This window comes from Echiichthys vipera, assembly GCF_963691815.1.
Source record: "Echiichthys vipera genome assembly, chromosome: 3".
Taxonomy (NCBI): Eukaryota; Metazoa; Chordata; class Actinopteri; order Perciformes; family Trachinidae; genus Echiichthys; species Echiichthys vipera.
Window position 1 is genome coordinate 26,742,980 of NC_139828.1, and position 27,723 is coordinate 26,770,702.

A 27,723-nucleotide genomic window follows, 5' to 3' on the forward strand; every position below is an offset into this window, starting at 1 on the left:
AGCATGTTTTACTGCCTGAAACTGCCACACCTGAATGGAATGTACAGTAACCATTATTAGAAGTGTTATTAGCTGCACCTGTGCTCACAAGATGACTGAAAAAGTCCCATGTGTGTCTTCCAACTTATAACTAATCAGATAAAACCTGGTTGAACAGAAATTTACACTGTTTACTTGATAGGTTTGAACATTCAGTTATACCAAAATGCATGTATCGTATCAATCCAGACCATCTGCAACGATAGTACACATCAATCTTTCTTCAGTTTTTATATTAATAAATATATATATTTTGTAACTGAAAGGTTTAGAAGAAAATGTAAATGGCAGCTGCCTATCTCAAACAGCATGCCTCACCTCAGGAATGTTCATTTTAACAACAGTTAGTTAATAAGTCAGAGAAGGACATTCACCTTAATTGTTGAGACAAATGGCTTTGAAACCAATTAATTGTCCCAGAAATGATTGCGATAAGCGATAATGTTGCCGTCTTGAGAGCCTTTTCAACTGACATAATGTTAATGTACCCCCTTTTAAGGATCAATAAACGTTTCTTTCTAAAGAATATTTAACATGAGAACTGGAACCCTTTTTAAATATCCTAAATAGGTAACCAAAAACGATAAATAAAATGGACTCTAAGTCTATTTTAACAAAAAAAATGCACTTAAATAAAAACACACACAACCGAAACAATCGATAAATTGGATGTTAACTAAATTCCCTTCAAAAAGTCTAAAACATTAGGCTCAGACATAGTGATTCCTTTAACAGGTCAAACTGCCAGTTAGGACCTTTGTAAACAGCTTACAAACCTGCACAACCAACTAAGTTAAAGTGCCACGTGCACACAGTGAAGCTGGCAGCAGCCACACGTTACAGACAGTCTGTGTAGCAGGTAAGAAACCCTACTGCACCCTGCCTACGTACACTCTGCCTCCGTTCCTGTTTAACAGTGTCAGAGTCAATAAAAGTTCAATAAAATCACACAAAACTGAAACAATAGATAAATGGATGTAAATAAAATGCATTGGATGGTTAAGCTTAAAGTGGAGATGCAGGTTTGTTGTACTGGCGCGTTTGGTTGCTATTGTTTTCAAACAAACCGCGCATTCAGGGGAAGTGGTTCATGCAGTCATTCTGTTTGAAACCGAAGTGTTCCCACACAGCAGCTGTCACAGTCGGCTTTGAAACAAATTTCATCTTTAAAACTCAGAATCTTAACTAGCATGTTACTCTACTCATGGGGCTCTCGTGCTGCACTCTGATTGTAACGGCAGGGGTCTGCCTCCGACACAACACGCGGCGAGAGTTAAGAGGGGTCAGTAGAAACTGATGCACCGGAGTGAAAACTCTTGTGAGCCAGTCGAGAGACACGAGGGAAAATGGAAATTGTCACGGCTGGCAAAGTTACCAAGCTCATTAAAAGTTATCATGTGATTAATCGATTTATTGCTTATCACGACGGGCCTACCCACACAATCTTTCTAGTGCTCAGGTCATTTAATGAGTCAAATAAGTCCATTTTGGTCATTTACACAATGAACATGGTGCATCTAAATGGCTCATAGCTTCCTGAATCAAAAAGATACCGCCCTGGTCTCCCAAGCCACCACTTCTGACCTCTGGCTGACGTCAACATTGTCTTCCTTTTCTTACAGGTTTACACCGGACTTCACTTCATCTCGAGTGATCCGGGAACTTAAATTGGTAACGTGTGGAGGCTCTGAGTTTGTGTTTGTCCTGAATGCCTCCTTGCCCTACCACATGCTAGCTACGTGTGCAGAGACCCTGCCCAGACCGAGCTGGGAGCTGGAGCTCTACATCATAGTGTCGCTCATTATGAGGTGGGTACAAATAAAACACCACGCTGTTATAATTCATTTTGTGTATTTAATCCCAGCTAACAGCTCGTATTTGTTTTGTTGACGCCTCTTTAGTTCCATGTTTCTGTTGGTGATTGCCACAGCCTACCTGGAGGCTCAGAGCATATGGGAGCCTTTCAAAAGGCGCGTGTCTGTGGAGTCCAACTCCACCTTGGAGACAGGGAGACCATTTAATCTCAGGGAAATTGTGCAAATTCACAGTGATTCAAAGTAAGTGCAACCAGGAAAAGGCTGAGTTACTCGTCTGTAAATCAAACCGCTAGTCCAGTTCCTAAAAACGAAACAACAAAAAGACGACAAAGCAGAACTTTTCAATGCCAGTTTAAACTTTCTCTTTTCACTTTGTATTCCTGCTTATGACTTAACAGTAGTATAAAAGAGATATTTGCTTTCTTTTTTCATTTTCATTTTCATTTTCACATTATTTTTTTCTCGATGAATTGAAGAATCATTTGGTCTACAAAATATCAGAAAACAATTAATTACCATGACGACTTCTAAAAGCTGCAACAGATGCAGCTAACTGCGTCAGTTCTTGTCCTCTTCAGAAGCTACAAGCTTGGTGGTGCGTTTAATGGCAACTTTAGATGGAAGGCATGAAACTGTTTAAAACAACACAAAGCGTTTAATCAGTTGTCCTTTGTCAGAGCTGTGTCTGTGATCAGATTGGTGTTTCAGAGCCTTTGGGATCACAGAGGCCTTTTTAGCCATTTGTACAATTGTTTAACGTTTCTGACAGTCACTTCCAGGAGCTTCACTGCACTCTCAGTTAAACACTGCTCCATGTAGACTGTTCATAAAACAACTCAACTCAATCTTTCCAGGCTGAACGATTACGCCGACCCTCCCCAGACTTCTAGAGGTGTATATACGTCCAGCAACGGAGCGGCTCGGATTGGAGGCCGACAGGGCAACAGCCGCACCTTCTCAGATTCAGACAGCCAAGATAAGAGGTCCAGGATCAGCTTCAGCCGCCCATCTATGCAAGCTACTTCCTCGCAGCTGACCAAAGGAAGTACAACCTCGGGCCAAGAAGGCCCTCCTGCTGCCTGCCAGCTAACCAACCGGAAGGCTCGGAGTACCAAACAACTGGACCTCCAGGGTCCAGGTTTTGCCGGGTCATCGCTTCCCAACAGAGGCCTCTGTCCGGAGGATTCAGAATATGCCAACCTGATAGGAGCAATGGACAACGACCTCGACCGTCCAGATTCACTCAGTGGTGAGGCTCTACAGGAACAGAGCACTCAGTCAATACAAAACAAAGGTACCCACTTCGGTTTTGATCATGAGAGAGTAGAAGGGCAGATGGCCTCTGTAATCATTTACAGGTCTTTGAGATGTGTGTTCCATTTTGTTTGCAGTGTTGGAATCCAAAGGAAAGCTGCGGGGCAAAACAAAAGCCCAGAGGAAGAAGGAAGAGAAAGAGAAGAAATCTTCCGCTAAGACTCAGGGAGACGAGCTCAAAGATAACCTGGCTGACAACGACGACAGCTCCTCCACTACTACAGAGACCTCCAACCCAGATGTGGAGACTAACATCAAAGAGGTACAATGTTTCCTAGCTCGTACATCATTTCTGACAACTCTCTCTCCGTGTTGCATCTGCCAGAGCTGGAGATTTGAGACATGGACTCGAAACATGGAGTCGAGTCTCATAACTTAGACTTGTCTGCCATGAGAATCGGCCGAGGAGACTCGACTTGTGGACCAATGAACATTGAAAAAAACTCTATCTTCAGATGAGAGAAAGTTTCCCTTTCTCTGCAGCATATCGATCATTTTCCTTTGTGCAGCCGTGCAAATGATTATCACGCACAACTCATTCATGTGCTCCTGTATTTAGCTATGAAAAGAGCTCCAGTTTAGTTTTGATTAAATATGTGTGGCATTTGTCTGTTGTATTAACAGAGTACCTACGCAGCCTGGAAAACCTGGAAATTTAGAGACTACTTTTCCAGTCATAGAAACACCTGGAAAGTGAATAAAATGACAAAATATGTAGGAAATAGTCTATGTTGTCCTGGAACATTTTTATTGTTCTCACTCAGATCACCTGCGTAAACCAAGATGCGTGTTTTGCACTCTCATGTCAGTCGACCTACGGGACGGAACGGACTTACAGTGATCTATACATCATCATGCCTATATTTTCCAAAGCTGTAAATGGATTAAATGTAACAGTAAATTATATGACTGTTTGTGAGCGTGTGCTCTCCTGAATTAAAAAAAAAAAACACTACTGGAAAGGTCCTGGAAAATGATTCCTCTAAAAGACGAGGAAGGAATTTGTGATAAAATATCTAATGACATATTTTCGTGTAAATGCTCCTACAGCTCAATGCTAAATGAATGAAAACTGCTGAGGCAGCATGGGGGTGCTGTGGGTAACAGTTGCACCTTTGTTGTGTTTTCACTTGACTGTTTAACAGATGCTTTGATTCATTACTTACAGCTGGACGTCCAAGTATCCGGTGTGATTTATGGTTATATTCACACTAGAAATGACAGACCGGGAAAACTTGCATCTTGACACGCAATTCATGTCTCAGAGACTCACATACTCCGACTTAGTGCAAAAGACTTAAAAACAGCCGTGGCATCTACTCCTAAGGCAATGACATATAATAAGGAAGCGGTAAATATTCATTCTCCCATCATTTCTTTCAGGAACCAGTGAAAAAGAAAGGAAGGACAGCAACCACAGGAAAAGTGAAAGAAGAGACTTCAAGTTTCCTGATCAAACCCAAAACTAAGAAACAAGGAATCGCAAAGAAAGAGACCCCATCTGAAAAATCCAGGTCTGTTCATATAATCACACCTCATCTTTTATTCATTGCTTTTTTTAATCTCTTATGACATACTGTGAAAAGTTCTTTTATGAATAAACATATTGTTCTCAGTTCTCTGGAGCTCCCGTATGTAACACCACTGGAGAACAAACAGCGCAAGAGCTTCACATCCAAAGCTCTCCACCCTCTCGTCAACATCCCAAAGACAAGACCCCTGCCCAAACAGAGATGTGAGTTTCTTTATTCAATAGGTTTTCACGTTGTACTTTGCTTCAGTACCAGATGTGTTTGTGGCATGTTTGTTTTGGCAGTCGATGGGAAGCTGGAAGAAGGGCGCCCCTCTCTGTTGGCCAAATTGTTGTCCAGTGTTCCAGTGCCAGAGCTGGGCCACAGCAGCAGCTCTGAGGGGGAGAAAGAGTTTGCTCCTCCAGAGTGGGATGTGCCACTTTCAAAAAACAGCGTCCGTAAGTCAAATCTGAAAGTGTCGCCGCCACGTCCTATTTCAAACACTCACCGATGAGCCCTCTAAAGATCAGATGTTCTTCTGTTCTCACGCAGAAGCAGACAGTCTCCAGCAGATTTCCCTCCAGACGATAAACGCAGACCCTTTCCTGAAGAGGTCAGTCACAGCAGGGACATGCTCCCCTCCTCCGACCTCCCCCAGCTTACTGTCCCGAGGCTCCTACAGCAGCGTGCTCAACAGCAACAGGTATTCACTTGGTCTCAGGCATCATTACCAGCGACTGGCACAACCCAAGGGTCTTTTTTTTAATTAAAAAAACAACAACAACAAAAACAATCAATTCTGTTATCAACTTGCGTCCCGGCCAACGAATGGAAGACTGTCTTACCATTTGTGAAAGTGTATTTCACCAATAAACCATATCCGCCTCTAGATCATTCATGATGACCATTCTGAACACCATGAACCTCCTGCCTTCCTCTGTGCACTTTTACTAAATTCAAGTTTTCATCAGGCCATTCAGATATTTGGCCCCTCTCCCGTTCAGACAGATTTCCAGCAGAGCAGATCCGTAGCGGCCCAATCACAGCGGAGCATCGCCCGCCATTCTAGATTTCGAAACGTCACTCGTCACACGTTACAGTGCTCTGATTGGTTGAGTGTCTATCCAAGTGCATCCAAAGGCATTTTGGTGTGCATCCCCTGGAAACTGAAAATTAACTGAGAGGTTCCATGCTAAATGAAACATTTGCAAATTAGTGCAGTGATGCTTTGACCCTATGGAAATAAAAAAATCAATGTTACCACTTTTATGAACTTAAACAGTATTTAGTTGTTCTAGTGAATTACAGATGTCTCATTAAAAACCAGTGTTGAAGAAAACCTCCAGTGTTGCAAATGCTTAATTACAGTAATTGTTATTGTGATAACGCATGCTGTTTTGGTACTTTTCATTTTTTACCAATATCTAATCCAGATTTTTGGTGAATTTCTGACATGTTTGCAGCGAGGTTAACCAAAAGAAGGCCCCAGGAAATAAATTGTCTGCAGCCACTCCACTCCCGGGCAAAAATGGAAACCCCACTTTTGCCGCTGTAGCTGCTGGTTATGATAAAAGCCCAGGTAAATGTGTAATCGAGAATAACACCACTGCTGTGGTGGTTGGGTGATTGTTTGCAACACAACACTTATGTTTTCTGTTCTCGTCAGGTGGCTCTGGGCTAGGTAAAACTGACCTACAAGGAAAGACTCTGGCACACATGACATCAGTGGAGAGTGACAGCTCGGACAGGTAATCTGAGAAAATGGCAACATTTGCACGCAGACCATTGACTGTATTTACTTAGTAGATGTAGCTCCCCTGAGTGGGAATTACACTTTTGAAGCCCCTGCATCTTGTAAGAAGTGACCATATTTGGACAAGAGGGCAGAGTTTGGGAGTAGCACTAGCCCAGTGTTCTTTCAGTGGCGCTAAGCTAAACGCTAAAGAGGGAAACTTTTCTGATTTTCAACTGAAATTAAAAACCGGCAAAGTTTCCCTCAAAAACATCAAATGAAAATAGACACATCGATAAGACTCAAGTTCAGAGTTGTTTAAATGTATTCTGTGCCTTGGATACACATTACTAAACCGCTATCATGTCATTACAGTAGCGACCTCCGTCCTAAAGCAAACCCTGCTTTATTGTCTTTGACTCTAAATAAGATCATCACCCTGCTGGCCATTACATAGAATGCAGGTTTAAGGCACTTCACCATTCACTTCTCAGATCTGGAAGCTAGGTCCACTCCTGTTATAAAGTCTAGGATCCAGACATGACATCGACATGTAAGCCAAAGTTAATATCCTGAATTTTTCCCTTCCATAGCTCTGGATTATGGAGTCCCATTGACACAGCCAGTAGTCCACACTTCCATTCGGCCAACTCATTCTCTGCTTTTGGACCCAACAACTCCTTCAACCTGACAGGAGGTAACCTGTGTGGCTCTCTCACTCAAACAAACACAAGAATGTAGAGTAACTGGTGTAACAGTTTATGGTTGACTGGCTGCATTCAAACTGAAGCATGTGTGGTGTGTGTGTGTGTGTGTGTGTGTTGTTAGTTTTCAGTGGAATGAATCTCCCAAAGTCCTCGGAGCCTCATCAAAGCTGGCCTGCCTCCTCCATCTGGGACATGCCGAGCAGTGACTCTCTGCACTCCTGGCCCAGCAGCTCCAGCTCGCCGACTGCCCCAACTGCGGTAAGATCTCTCCTTTTCATTCAGTGTAGCTCACAGATTTACTGCTCATTATACTATTGTGAGGCGTCTCCTCTCTTTATTTAGTCACTCCTTGGGAACAACCGCAATCCCTGGTCTGCTACCACACCCTTTGGCAGCTCCATTTGGTCAACGAGCGCAGATTCAGCCTTACACCCCTTCCCTCCAGCGACCACCTCGACAACGCTGACTGATCTGGGAAACAGCCCCGCCCCGTCGCCACCAGCTTCAACGGAGATGAGTCGGACCTACAACCCATGGAGCATGTGGCGCCCCACCCTGAGCAGGCGCAGCTCCGAGCCCTGGCCCAGCTCCTCTGACAATGGCAGTTAAACTGCTCGTGACTGCACTTAACAGAAGCACGTCATGGTTTTGATGTACTCTGTACGCAAAATCTAATACTTTTATAATCAGAGAATCCCAACAGACAGCAATGTTACCTGAAATGTGATCGGTTTGGTGGCCCACTGCTGTTGGTTACCAACCCCACAGTTTAGTTCTCTGCAGCTTTTTATTCATGGGGGCAGAAATAAGAAAAAGTTTTATTTGGATTTGTTTTAACAGGTGCCCCTACATTAAAGATGTTGATAGCATGGTATGCTAATGCCAGTGCAGACATTTTGCTGTTATAGAAAGGCTGGTAATGCTGCATTCTTTCTCAAAGTTTGGTACATGGCACAGAGTCTCTGATGTTCAGTATTAATGTTGGAAAGGACAACTTATTTTAAGCCATGTGTCTTGTTTTCACAATCATTTTGGTTCTTATTGGTTTCTTATAAAAGTTGGTTTGAAATGTCAAATTTGCACACATTCGCATTTAAGTCATTGCACAAGGCTTTTATTTGGCAGCAGGAGTCTTTTATTATCTGAATTGTGATTCTTCAGAACACCAACGGTCCAAAAAAGCTTCGTGAACGTTCACCTTCTCTGCCCGGATAGTATTGAAGCCTTCTGTGGGAATAAATTGGTGGTCAAACACTTAAGTTTGAGGTTTGTATTGTACATCACCTCGATTTGTCAGCGAATTTAAATAAAGGATTTCAGCAGAACATCTTGTTTTTCATGTTATTTGATTCATTGAAACCTAAAATAACTGATCTTTTTATTCACACGGAGCATTTTGGAAACAAACTATCACCTTTAATGTTGAAATGGCAAACTGCTTATTTACAGATCCAGCTGTTCTGTATAAAACAATGTGTGTTTTAATGTAAGGCTTTACACAGTAGGCCTTTTAGTAATTCAATTGTTAAATAATGTGTCCACAAAATAGTCCAAATACACGTTAGGGTGCATAAGCATTTAATAGTAAAAAATTATAAAAAATGATTTTGTAGAAATATGCAAACAGAATGAAGAAAATAAGGAAAGCAGAAAGGACAAAATGGCACATCACCACCCGACTTAATGCTAAGGAAAATCAGTCGAACAGGAGCACTGCCAAAGATTAACGAGTCTATTCTTTTATACATGTTCCTATTTGTTGAAAAATACAATGTGATCATTTACCCGGTGATAGAGCAACTTCTCACAACTGCACATTCTGTACTAAACAATTTCTCACTCTTTATTAAAGTGAGAAGTAAAACTAAAGATTGTACATTTGTGTACATTAATTTTTTACGTTATTTAATATGGTGAATAAGTGACTATGATGTCCTGAGACAAAACGAAGTGAAAGAACAATATGCCCCACTGTCCCCTACCTGCTTGTCATGACAAAAGCCCAGGTAAATATGTAACAATAAACTAACTAGTGATAAAGGTGGCCTTGTAACGTGTTGTTGTAGGTAAAACAGAACGATGGAAAGAAGGTTTGTATTACATCACATCTATAGGTTGTCATTTTTATACAGTATACTCAAAACCAATGTGATTCATGGTGGCACGTTTTCTAGTTTCTCTTTACTCAGGTGCACGTCATCAATGATTACTTCTTGGGTTGTCTGACAGACTCCATGAGTAACTGACCAAACTTGGCGATATCACACTTAGTCAGAACAAAGACACTGTGTCTCTTCTTCAGCTCATTTGTGCGATCTAGTACCAACATGCCACGGGAGAGGGAACCTTGCAGCTCCACGCGGACAGGACACTCGATTCTCTCTGTTACCACACTGCTGTCAATAAAGGCGGCCATTGCATATGCGTCGTAAGAGACGAAGCCAGGTCCAAAGTACACGTCTCTCTTGTTCTTCAAGGTGTCTTTGGAGTAAGCCCAGCATCTAGAAGTTATCATCTTCATAAAGACCGCGGCAGGTGCGTTCTGATTGACCAACTCTTTAAAGAACTCCTGTACAAATGAAACATAGAAATCAGTTTGAAGGGGAACGGTTGTGCAGGGTTATGTAGTTCTGCACGAGTACACATCTTACCCATGTCAGTGCATTTCTGCATGAGTATTCCCATGATGCCAGGTATGTAGTGCAGAGGAACTCTTCAAGAACAATATAGGCAGACTCTGGATCCATTGCAAAGTTAAACTCTGCGCAGAGTGACACGTTCCCTTTTCCTACAAAGACAAAGTCAAGTTAAATGAGCCTGCGTGTTTAAAATTCAACCCTGTAATCATGTGGCGCTATTACCTTCGCTGTTGCCACCCATGATGTACAGATCTTTGAGCTTTTGGGGAAAACAGGGATCCAGTCTGACCGCCAATGCCAGATTAGTGAGCGGGCCCAGGGCCACCAAGGAAACCTGGAGGAAGCATGTTTTAATGGTACAACACTCACGAGCGCGCGCACACGCACACGCACACGCACACACCTCACCTGCTTTTGGTTTTCAGTCACCAGCCTAATCATTGCGTTGACTGCGTGCTCTCTCTGGATTTTCTCCTCCCACCGTGGGTCTTTGTCATTGATCACATCCCCGAGTCCATCAGTTCCAAAGTGGTCACTAGCTGCTTTACTGGCTCCAACTAGAGGACTACCGGAACCTCGAAACACTGGAATCTGCAGAAAAAAGTTGCACGGTTTTCAGTGGGATTTGTAGACGGACATGCAGGCAAGCCTTAGATGAGCTCCGCTTCCACAATACTCAAGTATAAACTAGGCGTGGGCATTTTAGGAACTTCTATATTTGAGTACTTGTATTGAATAATCATAGTACTTGCAAAGAAAATCTAACTTGTGAAGAATAGTGTGTGTGTTTTTGATGATGTGTTGAAGTAGTGAGCATGAGTTATTCATCTCCATTGTTGAAAAACTCCCATTGGCTGTGAAAATCTATCTGACGTGAATCAGGCAGAAATAATATTTACAGACAAGTTTTGTTCACATAAGGTCCACTAGCCTGCTGATGGCACTGGGTTTTGCACAGGCTGAATTTGAGCGCGGATGGGTTGCTAACTTAGTTAGCCAGCCAACCGCTAAATGAGGTTTAACAACTTAAAGGTTGAATGAGGAGAATGAGCAGAACACCGCCATCTAGTGTCTCAAGATCGTAGTCACAACAAAAAATAATTCCAGCAGTCAGGTCTCTCGCTAAAATGTGCATGGTGTGAGGTGCATTAGCTTGCTAACTTACCATTAGAAGAATGAACTACCCATCTAGCCATGTGTGTTACATTGCAAATACAATAGGGAGTTAGCACAGCGCAGTTATCTTTCTTTAAAACAATCATACCAAAAATAACTTAAGGCATGTGTTGAATGTTGTTGTAATGTTTTAACCTTTCTGTATGCATTAACTTGGTGGCTGCTGGACTTAGACACTTAGGGTCATAGTAGCACATCAAAGTAAGATACTGACAGTTACAAAGTGCTTGATTTGATCCAATCGGCTTGAACTTTTCATGCAAGACAATGCCCCCTGTCAGCCCAGAGTCCAGATCTAAACCCCATAGAGAATCTCTGGAAACTCCTTGGCTACAAAGTAATGTCTAAGAAACCCACTCCAGTTAGTGAACTGTGGAAGAGACTGAGTCAGAACAGACCCAGATCAAACCAGAGCAGTGTGAGAAACTAGTGATGTCCTGTGGGCGCAGATGTGCTGAAGTCATTCAAAGCTGTGGCCTCTACACTTCCTGTTCATTTTTGAATCCTATAGAAGAAAACATTGTTTAAATCTTCTCTTCTGACACAGTGAACACTGTTCTTTTATTTTTCTCACTGTTTTCTTACACATAATAAAGTTCTGGGTGAAGTGCCTTGAAGTGCCTATTTAAAAAAATTCTGCTAGTATAGCCACAGCTGATATTCTATCAAATTATGAACGGAAAAAAATTACAGTATTTCCGAATAAAAGTGTTAATACTTTGTTCTCTGATTTTGTTCCCCAGTGTATATCTAAATATATACATGTACTGTATAGACATTTAGTTTTTTTGTAGGGGAGTGGGTTGATTTTAACATCACCTGCACTGGTAGGTCATTTTTCACCCCATCCTGGAACCATGACTTAACAGGAGCCCAGTGAATAATTTATTCCTCAACATAATTTAGATAGAAATTATGCACAGTACATTATCATCTTGTGTTAAAGACATTTTTATAGTGTGCCTGTTTAGTGTAAATAACCACCTGACCACAGCTGTTGTGCACTCAGTTCACCAGCTGAAGTCTTTGATGGACCAGAGAGTGATGAGGAATGAAAATCATAATATTTTTAACAATGATCTCTCACCAAAAACTCCAAATGACCCCATCTTCTGATCTCAGGCTAGTGAGCAAACATAATAAATGATCCCAGGGTAAAAGAAATCTCTAAGGGAGCCTATTGTTCATTACCCATCTCCTATCAACATTCACACACTGGTTGTTTTTTAAAAGTGATCACTATCTCCTTCTGACCTCAACCAAAACAAACCTTCACCATAGACACGGCAGACTAGAAAACAGTTTTATCAATCATTGTTTAGAAGATAAACCATATCCTCCTGCTGATAAGATCCATCAGAAAAAAACCTCACATGGGTCATTTCTGAAGGAAAAAGCCTCTTTATCATTTACGTTGGAGAATGTGTTGCCAAGTCAATATTACAAAATCCACTCCAGCACTGCTGAAGGACAAAATAAGTGTATAGTCTGTCTATGAATGTATATAATAGTTTATTTGGTATTTCAAAGAAAGCTTCAGAGAACTTACCCCCTCGCGCTCACAGACGGAGAGCACCCTCAAAACATTCTGACACACGTTATCAACCGCTGCGTTCCCAAACACACAGGTAATGGCCACGATCTGAATGTGGGGCGCCGCCAAGGCCATGAGTATAGCCTGAGCGTCATCTATGCCGCAGTCTGTGTCGATGATCACCTGCTTCTTTGCCATGGTCTCCTGTGAAATGTTTATTTACAGAATCACTCACAATAATCCAGCAGACTGCAATGTGTTCTGTATTGTGCTGGAAGTTCTCTGATCGTTCACTAGTATAGTGGACTAATAATGTTACAAGTAAAGGGCCTGCATTTAAAATCTAACTCAAGTAAAAGTACAGTATTAGCATCATCAAAGTATACGTAAAGTACCAAAAGTAACAGTAATATTTCTGCAGAATGGACCACTTCAGAATCATATATATTGAATTATGTTTATTAATGCACTCAATTTAATGTTGCGGCTGTTCAAGGTGCTCATTTTAATTATTTAATATGCTGATGGGTAGTTTAATCTATAATATTACATCATAATATACTAGTTATTATATTGTGGAAGGAAAGGAAAGTGTATTGTATAGCACAATTCAACAACAAGGTAATTCAACGTGCTTTACATAAACATTAAAAGCATTGGGAAAAATAAAACATATACATTTTAAACACATAAAAGGTCATTTAAAACATAGAAAAGACTTGAAACACCTAAAAGGTAATTTTAAAAACCATAAAAGGTCATTTAAAACATATAAAAGATTTAAAACACATAAAAGGTCATTTAAAAAACACATAAAAGACGGTTACAGTTACAGAAGTGACAGAAGTTACAGTGCAGTTGACTGAAAAGCAGCGGCAAATCGAAGAGTCTTCAGTCTTGATTTAAAAGAACTAAAAGTAAAACTAACTAACTGCATTTATCAAACACATGCAGTGCAGTAAACAGTCCTTGTGATATGTATAAGTACACCAAAAGTCTAGTCCTCTAGTTCTTTACTTGGGTGAATGTACCCAGTACCTTCCGCCACTTATCACATCCGTTTGTTTGGGTCTCAAAGCCAAAGTCATTTCGCATCACATTTTACCAGGCGCTCATGTGGGTGGTCCTTAACTTATTTATCTATGAAACGCGCCTTTGTATCTGCATAGTACGCTTGAGAGAGGCTTTTGTGGCTTCCTACAAGACCCAAAACAAAAGTCAGTTTGGATTTCTAGAACTTTCCCCATGTTATGTCTGATACTCTTGCAGCAGTTGAACAGTACAGAGCATTCCCCGAACACATGATAGTGATTTCCTCTCTGTCTGACTCACCCTGTCCACTCTGTTTGACCATATTTTTCCATTTAAACTCTCGCCATGACAGGGAGTTGTCTTTTCCCGTGGTTTGCCCCCCCCCTACTCCTCTGCTGGGGATACAAAGCTTCCCTCACTTCCCCACTTTCACTGTTTTAACTTTGAAATGATGTAAACCCGCCTGTCAATGAACGTGAACGGTCTTACCTTCAGTGAGTCTGTGAAGTGAAGTTCAAAGAGCTCCCGCAGCCTCTCCTGTGATTGGGTGGATTTTCCAGGCTCAGTCCATTATTCGCTCACACGGGTTGTAGACGCTAAGTAACTGACAAAGCATTCAAAGTATATGTCATTTTGTTATATAAGATACGACCTTTAATTGGCGGAAATACTTTTATTTTCGCCCTTATCGTTTATTTGAGTGTTTGAAATTATCGAGCGTTTGCTACTTTTGGACACCCCCGGTTGCTCCTCGGAATGGTACAGTCCTTTCAACCTGCACAGGAAGAGGATACGGGTCAGGAGGACGACGCTTCGGAAATCTGAATTTTATGGTTTATTGTTCGACATGTCCCAAGCTAATATGTGCCTACGTTTAGTGATAAGCGGGTTAGCTTGACGCTTTGCCAGTTCCCGGCCCCGTTTGGTCCTTAGCCATTTCGAGAGGTATGATGATAAAAAACAACGTAACATCTGGGCGTGTTTACATGTAGCTGTGTGTTCACCCCGGCTACAGCGGCTTCACAGGTGAAATGTCAGTTAATGTTCAATAACCTTGCAACCATCTACAAGAGCCACTGCAGGTTGTTTTATAACAGGTGACCTACTGTAGGTTAAAGCTAATGCCTGATGGTGTCTAATGTGTCCGCGCGTTAAAACAATGACATTCAGGGCTGTGTCAGAGATTGTTTATGTGCTGAGATGTTCCCTTAGTGCACAGTGTTGAGTCTCTATCGCTCCAGCCCCATCTCATATGTGTTTCTAAAGAAATGCCTGTCCTTTTCATCTCCAGAAAAGACAGCCATCACTCCGGTGTCGAAGTCAGCCTCAGCCAATTCTGCCATCCATCATATAAGTGGCTGTTCAATGCCTAATACATCAGAAGGTCAAGGAGCAAACCTACCTGGGCCAGCAGAACCGTCAGGGCTGCAAAGGCCCACCGATGGGGAGGAGGAACGCAGCCTGATCAGCTCCCTAGCCCGGGATGCTGCGAGAGTAAGGAGGGCTTCGAGTGCCGAGCTCCACCTGCCGTGGACCTGCCCGGTGACACACTCCCGGGAGAAGTTCTACACCGTCTGCTCAGATTATGCTCTTCTCAACCAGGCCGCTTCTGTGTACTGCCCACCACATGCCGCCAGGGACATGGCGCTGAACAAGCAGGATGACGGGCTGTCCCTAGTGAAGCCCAAACCCTCCGCTGACTTCAGCGCTGGCCAGTCTGCAGGGGCCAATGTGGGATCAGATGGGGACTGTGACATGGTGGAGGGGTCTTCTGGCCACACTAAACCTATGTTGGCCTGGGAGATTGATACCACAGACTTCAATGCTGTGCTCACTAGAAAAATAAGAACAAGTAAGAAACAAATTATTATAGAAGCCTGTCATATAAATATATACAAGTGGTCTGGCTTTATCATTTCTCTGTGCTTTAATTGTTGAACAATTCAAACGCCGGTTTAGTCTCCATTGTCTGATGCTGTATTTCAGGCAATGTGAAGAAATGCAGCACCAAGAAGATGAAGTCATCAGACAGACCCAGCCGGAATCTGCAAGACGTCCCTCCTCACGCCTCGCCGGAGGAGATCAAACAGAGAAAAGTGCTGGACCTCAGAAGATGGTAATGCTATGTTTAGAGCTTCAGTAGTTTAAAAGAGAAATATTGAAGTGAGCTTCACATTGGGCTGTAGGAGTCCTGCTAGTTATATTTTACAATTGTTAACGCACAATTCTCCATACTCTATACCTTTTCAAAACTGCTCAGAAAGATCTCTTCACCAACATGCAGCTCAGTTGATCTAACAGCCAAAATACACTAAAGCAACTGAAACACTTGATACTCACCTCAACAACTCCACCAGAGCTTTGACAACATTTGTCTGCAGTCAGTAACAGTTACGCTTTGTCAATTACAAAATTACCTAAAAAAAACAAGTAAAGTAGGAAAACCAAGCTAACTCCCGGCTAATCCGAAGTAAGGGCAAAGAGGCAGAGCGTGGATGGAGCTGTGGCGGGCCGAATGAAGTCTTCTATACACATATCACCACCAGTGATGACACCCTTCTGTCACGCAAAGCTGCATGTCCTTAATTCTGCAGAACTTTGAGCCTAAATATAATTGAAACAGGTGAGTTATTTAAGCCCCCTATCCTCGTGCAGCTGTCATGAACAGGGGAAAACTGTTTTTTGTTCCGGGCTGTAAACATGTTTATCTCTGCTGTAAAGTTGGTCATTTGAACATGATGGTTTATAGAGATTGACTATCTTTTTGTGCCAAGTGGTCAACTGCAGTTTTTGGAACTTGAGGTTTTGCTGCGTGGTTTAAGATAGTCAAAGACATAGAAATACAACAGTGGTGGTGAACCCTATTTTCTGCATTTGGCCACACACATGATCTTGTCGACATCACAGTTTCTCTCTCGCAATACATCCAGGAAAGGATATTCTCCTCTTTTTCATCTCGTGCAGATATGTCCAGACATCCACCGTTCACTGTGTCCAAGAGCGACATCTGATCATGAGGCTGCTGGGCATAAACTTTCCACCTCAGTGACGGAAATAGTTCCTCTGTGAGGTTGAGGAATGGAAAATAAGGTTACAAGAAATGTGACACCACTCTGTAATAGAGGTCATCAATGTATGGAAATAGGTGCTCAGGTTTTATGTCCCATTTAGAAGTTTATGCATTTTTATTTCATTTTAGATTTAAGACGTAGCAAGTTGCAAATGTTCCCAAAAGGTCCCATATTCTGCTCGTTTTCGTTTGGGTTTCTGCTAGAACATGTTTTCATGCTTTAATGTTGAAAAAAAAAAAGAAGAAATAATGGACTTAAAGGTCCCATATTATGGTCATTTTCAGGTTCATACTTGCATTGTATATCATAGTTAGCTTCTACTAGAATATGTCTACATACTTTAATGTTCAAAAAAACACATTTTTCTCATCCTGTCTGTCTGAATATACCTGCATTCACCCTGTCTGAAACACTCTATTTTAGCGCCTGTCTCTTAAAGGTGCTAAAACTGAGTGTTTTTTTCAGGAGGGAGGTCCTGAAAAAAGGCCAGTCGGCCCTGATTGGCTTGCAAGAAAAATATGGTGCAAAGCTATTTTGTCAGCCGTGGGTGGAGATACTCAGATGGGGATTGGCATATTTTAATGTGCATGTGACAGGAAGGAGGGACGTTTTCTGATCCAGGCTGCTCCAGATACATAAATAAATGTGCAGTTCACAAGCACTGAAAAGGTGAGTTTTCCATGATATGTCCCCTTTAACATTTGCAAAATGAAGTGTAGATCCACAGAGAGTTGGTGGTGGTTGAGTTTGAGTGGGTCATTGAATGCATTTTGTTAAAGCAATGAAAAGTGATCCACAGTTTAGTCCACATTGACCGCTGTTGTGCTGTGTGAAGGACTGAACTCAGTATTTATAGAGAAGTGTGTGTGTGTTACCAACTGTAATATAATGTTTTCATTCTGTGTATTTGTATATCCTGAGGGATTCTCTTGTGCTTCAGGTACTGCATCAGTCGGCCACAGTACAAGACTTCATGTGGAATCTCTTCTCTGGTTTCCTGCTGGAACTTTTTGTACAGCACTCTGGGTGCAGGGAGGTGAGCGGCACATCATGTCCTATACCAGACTTCATGTAAAAATACAGCTTCTCCGACACTGAGTGTATGTGTATTTGCATTGCTAGTCTACCACCCATCTCTCAGGAGGAGGCGCTGCACATTCTGGGTTTTCAGCCGCCTTTTGAAGAAATCAAGTTTGGTCCTTTCACTGGCAATGCCACTCTAATGCGGTACACACAACTGCTTGTATAGTCTTTTTAAAGAACCACTTAATTTTAGGAAATGCATGCAGCACAGTAATCTGTGGTGTTTGTTTTTTTCTTCCAGGTGGTTCAGACAAATCAATGACAATTTCCGAGTGCGAGGTTGCTCCTACATTCTGTACAAACCACATGGGAAACACAAGACAGCAGGAGAGACAGGTGAGTCCCTCAGCTGTCAAACTCCGCTGCATGTCAACTCATCAAAAGACCATAACTTTTCCAATGTTTTTAGCTGAAGGAGCGTTGATGAAACTGACACAAGGGCTGAAAGATGAGTCCATGGCCTACATTTACCACTGCCAGAACCACTACTTCTGCCCAGTGGGCTTCGAAGGCACGCCACTCAAAGCAGCAAAGGCTTATAGGTATGTCACATCCCTCCCTGTTGTAAGAAGTGAGAATTCCTTTTTTTTCTTTTTTTAAGATTATTTTTTGGGCCTTTTAAGTAGAGAGTATAGCTGGAGATTTGATAGGAAATGAGGGTGAGAGAGAAGGGGCGGTATGTAGCAAAGGGCCGTAGGTTGGAATCGAGCCTCGTCCGCTGCGGCGAGGACTTTCAGCCTCTGTATATAGGGCATCTGCTCTAACCGAAGCAGGTTGAGGTGTTGTATAAATACTGTGAACGTATCAAAACACTCAGATGAATGCACACAGCCTGTATTCAGAAACTGTGTCTTTAAATGAGCCGTCAGGACTTCTGTACAATTGTGATGTCGCAACTATACTGTATAAAGTGCTGCTAGAGTGACATTATGGACATTCCACAGCTGCAGTGATGGTGCAGAAACCTGGGAGGGCCAATGGCGAAAAGCTGGTCTTTTTAGGAAGGAGTCTTAAATAGACAGACGCTAAAACAGAGTGTTTCAGACAGAAGGTGGAGAAAGGTATATTCAGACAGACAGGATAAGAAAAACAATATGTTTATATATGTAGGCATGTTTTAGTTGAAACTAACTATGATATACAATGCAAGTATGAAGCTGAAAATGAGCATAATATGGGACTTTTTAAGTATTTTCATTACTTATTAATCTGCTGATTTTCTCTTTTGATTAGTCATTTAGTCTGTGAAATGTCAGACGTTTGCATACGTCTTGTTTTGTCCAACTGAAAGTTTAAAACCAAGTTATTCAACTTGCAGTGGTATAAAGCTGAGTAACAAAAAATCATCACATGAGAGAAGCTGAGATGAGAGAACGTTATTCATTTGCTTGACAATGGCTAAAGCCCTGTATCAGTTATCAAAATGGTTGCTCATTATTTTTCTGTTGATTAACTGATAAATCGTTTCAGCCCTAAAGACTTTAGAAACTGATGAGTGGTCTTTTTCATGCAAAGGGGCCCTCTTCCCACAAATGAAATGGAGTACTGGATCCTTATTGGCGAGCCCAGTCGGAAACACCCGGCTATTCACTGTAAAAAGTAAGCAACCTCTGTCCAGTTACATTTGATCATGTACCGCATTTGAGCTTTTTAACATGAAGTCTCTTTTCAGATGGCTGGACATTGTGACCGACCTCAACACACAAAATCCAGAATACCTGGACATTCGTCACACAGAGAGGGGGATTCAGCGCCGCAAAACCAAAAAGGTTCCCCCTTCTCCTACCTTACTTTAAAAGTTGCTGATCGTGTTAACATTTCAGAGCCTAACTGAGAGACTGTCTCCGGCTCACAGGTGGGCGGAAACCTGCACTGCATCATGGCCTTCCAGAGGGTGAACTGGCAGAAACTCGGACCCTGGGCTATGAACTTGGAGAACCTGCGCCACGACTTCCACCACGGCGCGGAGCGGGCCCACGGAAGCGTCGCAGAGGACGCTGAGGAAAGAGCATCATCCAAGCGCCTGGCCTTCCTGGGGCGCTCACACAGCATGGGAAGTCAGAAAGACATCAACTGCAAACGCCAGTCCAACACTACCGAGTACAGACAGAGGAGCTCCCCTGACAGCGACCTTGAAGAAGACATCGCAGACTGAAAAGGTTTATTCAAATGTACGGGGACGGGGGGGTAAATAACATACACTACAGTACAGTACAGTACAGTACAGTAGCCTGAAGGCACTTTTGGAAAGGATAGGTCTGGTGTTGTTCGATATTTTACTATTACCAACAAATCCCATGTCAAGACCAAAAACAAAAATGTCTCTCTGACTACCTTGACCTAAACCTGCAATAATATGGGCTAGCAGTGGAAAGTGGAAACTTGAACTCCGTTTAAGATCATGTGGTGAACAAAAAAAAGCAGAAATGGAGCACCAAATTGTTTCCCCTATTCAGCCTTCGATTGGCTAGCACTTGTTGCCTTCGTTGGCTGGTCAGGTTTAGGACTGGAATTGGTTAAGGTGAGGGTAAGAATAGGTTCATGGCTAGGAGCGACCATAGACTGTATAAAATATTGACGTAGTTTCTGTGACGTCAGCCAAACATTTCCGAAGAGCTGTTGCGACGCTCAGCGTGGGTGGCTCTGGCCGTCGCCACCGTGGCAGTGCCTGACTCCGCCTGCCCGCAGCTAATCCAGAAAATGGGCAAAGAGGTGGAGCGTGGACGTAGCTGAGGTAGGCCGAATGAAGCCTACAGCCTCTTCTTGCCGCCTGTGATGGCACCCACCTGTGATTGCACCCGCCATGTCACTCAAAACTGTCAGCCCTTAATTCTGCATAACTTTATGCCTTGATATAATTGAACTGGGTGAGTTATATGCAAATCTAACCCCTGCACAGCTGTCAGTTTTCTGCTCCAGGCTGTAAATGTGTTTATTTCTGCAGTAAAGTTTGGCATTTTAACATGGAAGTGTAGGGGGATATTTGGAGCCAGCCTCAAAACTGCAGTTTTTGTCACTTCATATTTCAAACATAGAGGATGCTGCTTGGGGGCGACACCTTTCACATTGTCACATTATCAATTAATATATTGTGATTATAAATATATCTATTATAGCCCCTTAAAAACAAAATAGAATTAAACAGGAGGATGTAGTGCCTTTGTTGGGGACTTTTTTCACAGCAGCAGGAAGGCTGTTGAAAAATAAACTACATTACCCACATTCATTGTAATGAAGGAATCCAGTGCAGCAGTGCGGCTCATTGATGTTTTGATTCTTTGGAACAATGGAGCTCTATGGCACAGTCGAATGAGATACAGAAACACCTTGTTAACAGGATTTAGCTTCAGGCTCATCGTGGCATTTGTTGACAATAAGAAAAATATGAAATATCACCAGATTAATACTTTAACAAAGGAGGATCGATGTTTTTTTAAGACTGACAGATGTGGATTCATCTCTTTGTAGTTTTTATTGCTTAATCTTAATAAATCTTAATCTAATATTCTGTCAGGTTTGGCGAGGATCTGTCTATTGCTCCTATTTGTCTCCATGATTTTAAAACGTTATTTTTATTTCTCACTTTTCTCTCTTTACCAGTGTCTGTGAATGAAACACCACCAACTCCTTTAAATGAGAAACAACGGCAGCTAAACAAGTGAGCCACATTCATTTGCCATTGGGCGGTTACAGTCGGACTTATAGGCACATAGACTGTCACTGTCTGAGCTGCTACTGCGACTGTTGCAAGGTAAAGTATGTTTTGTGAAAGAAAAGGAAACGTCTCAAAAACGAACGTGAGTAGCTCTGTCGACTCGACGTCCTCCGCATTGTAAGGTGTTTCTACCTACTACTGGAAGAGGGAGATTGCCTAGGCTGTTCACACTACAGGATTATTTTCTATTTCATCCTCATTCTAATCACATGCACATTTGTCTGAATTTAAAATGTTGGTATAACATCGTGTTAAACTCCCTACAGTGATACAATTAAGACCTTTACACGCCAGGGGCTCTGTTTTTTTTCAAACTGTTGTTTTTGTCAGGGGTACTTACACACAGAACGTGAGAATTATTTACATGTAGATAAAGCAATGTTTTTTTCCAGAACAAAGTGGATTTTTCAGAGATTTTGCACTGCGAAATAAAGGCAAAAGGATTATAAAACGACAATAAAGACTCTCCATAGTCCGATTCTAGACAGCAGACCTTCATTCCTTGACAAAGGCAGCTCAATCAGCGTATTAAAGGAACCTAGTCAGGCCCCAGCGCTCCTGGCCCTGACTGCAGACTCGCAAAATCATAGCATTTTTTTTTTTGTAAATGTGGTCTGTTATTGAAACAGGACATTTTAGTGAATGGGGAAAAAAAAAATCTTATTTAATACATTCTTAGGAAGATCTGTCTATTGTAATTAATAGCCATTTCGAATAAGCTCTTTATTATTTTCTATACAGTTTGAAACCATTGTTTTTGTTTCTATATGGTCAAGTAGTAGCCTACTTTCCTGAATGATAATGCCATCTTCTAACAGAACAGAGCGCGTAGCTGCTGACCTGATCTGGCAGGCCGAGCACATCACTGCTATGAATATTCACAGGCGAGTCTTTGATATTTCCGTGTCATTTATTCCTCAGGCGCCCGGCGTGTAAATGCCTTTAGAGTGCACATTTGATTAAGATAGTGACGTACGAGGAAGATGACATATGACACATTTGCTGTAAATTCTGTTGAAAGACGACACACTTCCATAGTTCATTGTACAGGTAAGTGGGCTTGTTTTACGCCTGACGTACGTACAGTGCTTAATTCAGTGGAAATGCCGTCCAGTACAAGTGTTGTGAAAGCAGCTGACATTTTATTGCGCTTTGTGAAACACCCACTAAGACCGTCATGATCCCAGTTTTTAAAAGCTGTACAGGAGTGATCGTGGAATCTCTTAAGAATCATTCAAAATGTGAAAACCTCAAAGTGAAGACCGCATCGTTTATTTCCACGTGTATGTACATCCTCACGTTGTTCTCACAGTCCTGTTCGCACCTGTGTGGCGCCATTCGTCTCTAACCCAACACAGATGTCATTTTGTGATTTGATGAAGTGGTTTTATTTATTTCTTTTCCAATAAATTAAGATTTTTATACATTTCTGGAACCAGGAGTCTTTCTTCTCAGTCACCATCACAGGAGGATTCTGGAGACGCACTGCTTCCTTTTAACGCCCGACGTAACTCTGCTATGTGAGCGGGACCGATACGACAGCAGCCCCCTAATAAAAAGAACAACAAACTCGTGAGAGAAAATACAGAAAAACAGGACAGAACTGAAAGGGACAAAAACTGGTTATGTTACCTATCAAAGCAGCCCCTTGTTTCCTCCATGTTCGACTTAGTCCAGGTATTAATGCTGAGGTTTTTCCTGACGTTAGCCACCTTGGTAAGGAAAAGGAAACATCAAACAGCAGCGGTGGAAAAAACTCACTAAGTAAAAGTAGCAATACCAAATTGTGGAAATACTCCATTCCAAGTCCTGCATTCAATATTTTTACAAAAGTATTATCACAAAAATGTACTTAATATAAATGGTATGAAAGGTAGAACGACATAACAAGGCTTAGGTGAATATTCAATTCTGATTGGTCAATCATGGCATTCTGTTATTTCTGAATAGCAGACTGGATGCTGTGAATGCAGTTCTGATCATAGACTCTGGATAACCCTTTTTAAATCAATGAAATTATTTTTCAATCGATATTTTATGTCAAATTATTGATTTCTTTTACTAGCTGTGTAATAAGCGGGATAATGTTCCGCAAGCAGGTCATTATTGTAAATTAAACCCTGACTGCATATTGTATATCGCATCGTATCTACATTATCCCTCACATACATTGTTTTATTATTCTATCATTATAATCAAACGCATGCTTTCAATTACTGAATATATAGTGCACAATTTAACCCATAAAAATGCATTGAATATTTAATGACTTTAGTTGTTTACTGTGACTACGTCGGACATGGGTTGTTGGGAGGGAAAGTGGGTTTTATGTCGGGTTTTTTCTTTTTCACTTTAAAGCTGACGCGTTATACAACTGTTGTACTTTTTCCTTTATTTGCCTGTTTGCAAAACTGAATAAAAACAAAATTGGAGAAAAAATGCATCATACAGTACAAGATGATCAAGTTTGATCTTAATCTGCAAAGTTACTTGTAACTATAGCTGCTAAAACATTTGTGGTGGAGTAAAAAGGAGCAGTTATGATGTGATGATGTCTCAGCCTGTCATTAGGCCCTGCAGTGGGAGTCCGTGTCATAAATCTACTGAGCCCTCTGACAGGTGACATGATCATTCTGTGGCCCGGACCTAACACTGCCGTTTTTACCACTGTAGTATGTACTGCAATGCATGTTACCGCAAACATTCAGAAACTACATGAGGATTAACAACACCTCGAAACATGAGGTGGGTATTGTTAAAGCCCCTGAACACCCACACAGGTGTTTTCAGGGTCATAGATGTCCATCTACCAATAAGAATGATACAGGTGTCCTTTGTCCCGCCTTAACAGGTGAAACAAAGCTAACAGGAGACTCTGGAAGATGTCAGTCAATCACAGTAGACACACCCACACAGTCCTGAGAAGAGGTCTGACCAACTAGTTAACTGAAAACACCTGTGTGGGTGATCAGGGGCTTTAAAAGGGTTTGGGGTCCGGCCGTCCTTTGCATGGTGTCTTAGAAGAAATGAACAAAAGATGTTCAGGTCTTCTACATTTCACATCTGTTGATGAAACGACATGATTTCCTATTAATACGCCTTGACTCCAGACTCACCCCTGCTCAGTGTTCCAGTCCTCTCCACTGTTGGGGTACACCACCCAGCTCATGTCTGGGCTCAGCAGTGACCTGGCAGACTCTAGCAGCGGCTCCACCAGCGATGCTGAGCAGCAGTTGACTCCGACAGCAACCAGCTGCGCGGATCTACTAGCTATCTGCACTGCATCTGTGAATGGACTGCCATCTGATATACACCGCCCATCCTGACAGTGTTTGTGTACAGAACGAGAGTCATTTTGATACACACTGCACGACAGTTAATGAATGAACACTAGTGATGCTGTTTATCAGCAATGCTTACCTTACAAGAGAAGGAGAGCCAGGCTTTAGAGTTTGGGAACTCCCTGAGCAGCTCAACCACAGCTTCTGCCTCTTTCATACTTGGGATTGTCTCAAAAGCAATGAGATCGGCTCCTGCTGCTGCTAAGCAGTCGATCTGCGGCCGATGCCAAACCTTAAGCTCCTTGGAAGAGAAAAAAAGATGCCTGAGACCAAGGATTATGACTTAAAGGTCCCATATTCTGCTCATTTTCAGGTCCATACTTGTATGACGCTCCACCAGTCTGATGGAGCGTCATTAAGTCTGATATATTTCCTGCTAAATGTTTCTTTTTTATCGTTTCATAAAGGGAAATTGGCAAAAAGGTGAATTTCTACATTATTAAACAATTTTAATAATACACTTATACACAAAAATAACTGTAGTACTAACATAAAGTAAAAGTAGATAATAACAACAACAACAGTTATAAACAATAAAAATACATAACCAAAAAACAAAGATGTATGATCATTCACTCCGTATTTGCCCTCACATACCCCCATACCACCATCTTCCTGTCGTCACTGGACAGTAGTTCAAATAAAGGAGGGAGAAATAATTATATAATATACTGTATAATATAAAAGTAATAAAATAAAATAATGATAAGATCAGGGGTCAACCAAAATAAGAACCTGCTGAGCCACAAAACTTAAAACATATGTAAGATAACAAATTTAAATAAATAAAAAATACATAAATTAAGTGCCTGTTTCTTTAAGACCCCTTCCAGTCTGCTCTGATTGGTCAGCGTTTCTGGGTGCAGTGACACTTTATACCTATATTAAGTATAGTAGTGACATTACAACCGTACAGAAGCATTTCAACACTTTCACGGTGTTTATATAGCACCCTGACCTGCTTTATGCTAAAATTTAAAAAAAAACCTGGAAATCTCACTTTTTACAATACGGGACCTTTAAATAAGTCAAAAGGTAGGTAAAGCGTTATGTTTTTATTTGTGTCACCTTCACACAGCATGCATACTTACTCCTAAGGTAACTAGCATGAGCATCTGAGAGCCACTCACTTCAATACTCATCCCCTCTGCGTAAGCCCCAGTGTACTCTGAGCCGTCGTGCAGAAAGGCCCCGTACGGTCCAACAGAGCCTGCTACCAAGGGACACCCCTGCCCTTGAGAGATAAATAAACAAATCACAATGACATAGCCACAAAGTTCACAGAGACACAGTGTGTCACAGATTAGAAAACATCAATGATGTACAGTTTTGTACCTGTTGGATGAGTTTCTGAGACAAATTTCTCTGCAGCCTCTTTGGCCAGGTGAACCCCGGACATGAGCAGATCTCTGGCACGTTCAGAGCTCATGTGCAGGTGATGGATGAACCCTGGAATACTCGCCTGGTATGTAGCTGTTGTGATAACATCAGCACCACTGAGGAGAAACCTGTTGATATGAACTACGGTCATATTTGAACTCATTTCTACAATTGTTTATCATTTTTGTGCACCAAGACTATTGTTTTGGTGCAAATAATGATTATAATAAGTAGTGATACATCTGCCCATTATTTTCTCTATTTTTGAATATATGTGTAATTTATAATGTTTTTGCATGGACCTACCTGTAATGAGCCTCTCTTATAGCCTGGGGATTAGTATGCAAAAGCCTGGCGCTCCACAAAGGATCACCCTAGGAGTGTAAGAAACACAAAAACACCCAGTTAGCTTTTAAGATGTGTTTGACTGACAGTTTTCTCAACAAGTTTTCAGATGTCAACTTATAATTGAAACTAATACACCGTGTCATATTGACATAAAATATCTCAGTTGAACAAAAATATTAGTAAGTCTAATGACATACTTGCTACAGATTATGATCAGAATGACTGAGGTCTGTAAACGCATGGCAAACGGTGCCACCTAGTGGATTTAATATTTATTTAATAACAATTGCAAAAGCATGACTTCTTTCCTTTTTTGTTTTTAATCAAAGGTGCCTCTTAATACTTTTACTCCACTGCATTTATTTGGCAGCTGTAGTTACTTTGCAGATGAAGATTTAAAAAGCCTATTATGAGAATATTTAATACAATGTATTGTTAAACAGTATATTAAACCACCCAACAGTATAAAATGAGAGAAATGAGCCTTACTGCAGCCAGCTTCAACATTAAAATACAGCTAATGTGACAGAGTATCAATAATAATAATCCAAAGGTATAAGACATAATAATGGTGACAGAGCCCATTTTGGCTGCATAGTAAGTACTTATAACCCAGAGACATAAATGATGTCATTACTCTGGTGATGAGTTAATACTTGTTCCCCTACTGCTATTCTCATTGTTTTCTTTTAGCACATTATTTAATCAAACCACAAATTATACGTTATCATTACAAGAATTTGCTATATCTGGTCAAAACACACAGGCCTTATATTGGCTTTAATTACATGATAATAAACATGAAGCTGTTGTATGTATGTATGTATGTATGTATGTACTGTATGTATGTATGTATATGTGTGTGTGTGTGTGTGTGTGTGTGTGTGTGTGTGTGTGTGTGTGTGTGTGTGTGTATATATCTTTATTTATATATAAATAGTGCTGAGAGATGCTGGGAAATGAGAGTTTAAATGTGGAATGAGAGAGAGAGAGAGTTAATGTAGTAAAGCAGGTGATTGTATTTTTTTTTAATTGCTTTAATGTTTTACCTGTAGTTTGAATCCTTGCGCTTCCAGTTCAGTTGCTAGTCCGCCATCCAAGATCAAAGGTCCTTTATCGTTCATGTAAAGTCTCAGGCGAGCGGAGGAATCCATGGAGAAACACTTTGAGGCACTTAGGTTACGTCCAAACACACACAGTTGAAGGGACAGCACGGTTAATGGGCAAAGATCTAACGCCTACGACGTAAAATAAAGTAATGTACGTGAAATACTTCACGTTACT

At 41.5% G+C, this 27,723-nt stretch overlaps 4 protein-coding genes across 12 annotated transcripts in view; 2 read left to right on the top strand and 2 right to left on the bottom strand.

The window, feature by feature from the left end:
- Nucleotides 1-8,445, top strand: part of tmem131 (transmembrane protein 131) — a 33,474-nt gene extending 25,029 nt beyond the window's left edge. The window contains exons 29-41 of one of the 3 annotated variants that reach the window (XM_083940661.1): nt 1,662-1,847; nt 1,941-2,096; nt 2,711-3,150; nt 3,248-3,432; nt 4,554-4,684; nt 4,787-4,905; nt 4,987-5,139; nt 5,234-5,384; nt 6,145-6,260; nt 6,348-6,429; nt 7,007-7,110; nt 7,242-7,378; nt 7,463-8,445. In XM_083940661.1, coding sequence (XP_083796787.1) covers nt 1,662-1,847; nt 1,941-2,096; nt 2,711-3,150; nt 3,248-3,432; nt 4,554-4,684; nt 4,787-4,905; nt 4,987-5,139; nt 5,234-5,384; nt 6,145-6,260; nt 6,348-6,429; nt 7,007-7,110; nt 7,242-7,378; nt 7,463-7,729 — 2,227 coding nt within the window. In that variant the 3' untranslated portion in view covers nt 7,730-8,445. Of the gene's footprint in view, nt 1-1,661; nt 1,848-1,940; nt 2,097-2,710; nt 3,151-3,247; nt 3,433-4,553; nt 4,685-4,786; nt 5,144-5,233; nt 5,385-6,144; nt 6,261-6,347; nt 6,430-7,006; nt 7,111-7,241; nt 7,379-7,462 lie in introns of those variants that run through there. The other 2 variants (XM_083940660.1, XR_014593851.1) reach the window with 2 other exon arrangements.
- Nucleotides 8,446-8,681: 236 nt separating this feature from the next.
- On the bottom strand, nt 8,682-14,024 carry LOC310966784 (inosine-uridine preferring nucleoside hydrolase). 2 transcript variants are annotated; one of them, XM_083940681.1, is made up of 6 exons: nt 13,991-14,024; nt 12,485-12,673; nt 10,168-10,350; nt 9,982-10,093; nt 9,772-9,908; nt 8,682-9,689 (listed from the first exon to the last, which is right to left on the bottom strand). In XM_083940681.1, exons 2-6 carry the CDS (start codon nt 12,665-12,667, stop codon nt 9,327-9,329), a joined length of 978 nt encoding a protein of 325 aa, XP_083796807.1. In that variant the 5' UTR covers nt 12,668-12,673; nt 13,991-14,024; the 3' UTR covers nt 8,682-9,326. The 2 variants fall into 2 exon arrangements, with proteins under 2 accessions (XP_083796807.1, XP_083796808.1); XM_083940682.1 differs by lacking the exon at nt 13,991-14,024 and adding an exon at nt 13,321-13,501.
- A 263-nt stretch (nt 14,025-14,287) lies between these two features.
- On the top strand, nt 14,288-21,374 carry LOC310966780 (basic immunoglobulin-like variable motif-containing protein). 5 transcript variants are annotated; one of them, XM_083940673.1, is made up of 11 exons: nt 14,288-14,598; nt 14,793-15,353; nt 15,488-15,617; nt 17,513-17,608; nt 17,695-17,799; nt 17,897-17,991; nt 18,065-18,197; nt 19,171-19,254; nt 19,328-19,424; nt 19,511-19,826; nt 21,256-21,374. In XM_083940673.1, exons 2-10 carry the CDS (start codon nt 14,867-14,869, stop codon nt 19,808-19,810), a joined length of 1,527 nt encoding a protein of 508 aa, XP_083796799.1. In that variant the 5' UTR covers nt 14,288-14,598; nt 14,793-14,866; the 3' UTR covers nt 19,811-19,826; nt 21,256-21,374. The 5 variants fall into 5 exon arrangements, with proteins under 5 accessions (XP_083796799.1, XP_083796798.1, XP_083796802.1 ...); XM_083940672.1 differs by having other exon boundaries at nt 14,288-14,527; XM_083940676.1 differs by having other exon boundaries at nt 14,288-14,527; nt 18,071-18,197.
- A 1,411-nt stretch (nt 21,375-22,785) lies between these two features.
- LOC310966783 (homocysteine S-methyltransferase) lies at nt 22,786-27,696 on the bottom strand. 2 transcript variants are annotated; one of them, XM_083940680.1, is made up of 8 exons: nt 27,489-27,696; nt 26,398-26,465; nt 26,047-26,219; nt 25,842-25,945; nt 24,791-24,952; nt 24,487-24,692; nt 23,003-23,082; nt 22,786-22,919 (listed from the first exon to the last, which is right to left on the bottom strand). In XM_083940680.1, exons 1-8 carry the CDS (start codon nt 27,591-27,593, stop codon nt 22,822-22,824), a joined length of 996 nt encoding a protein of 331 aa, XP_083796806.1. In that variant the 5' UTR covers nt 27,594-27,696; the 3' UTR covers nt 22,786-22,821. The 2 variants fall into 2 exon arrangements, with proteins under 2 accessions (XP_083796806.1, XP_083796805.1); XM_083940679.1 differs by having other exon boundaries at nt 25,803-25,945.
- Nucleotides 27,697-27,723: the final 27 nt, after the last annotated feature.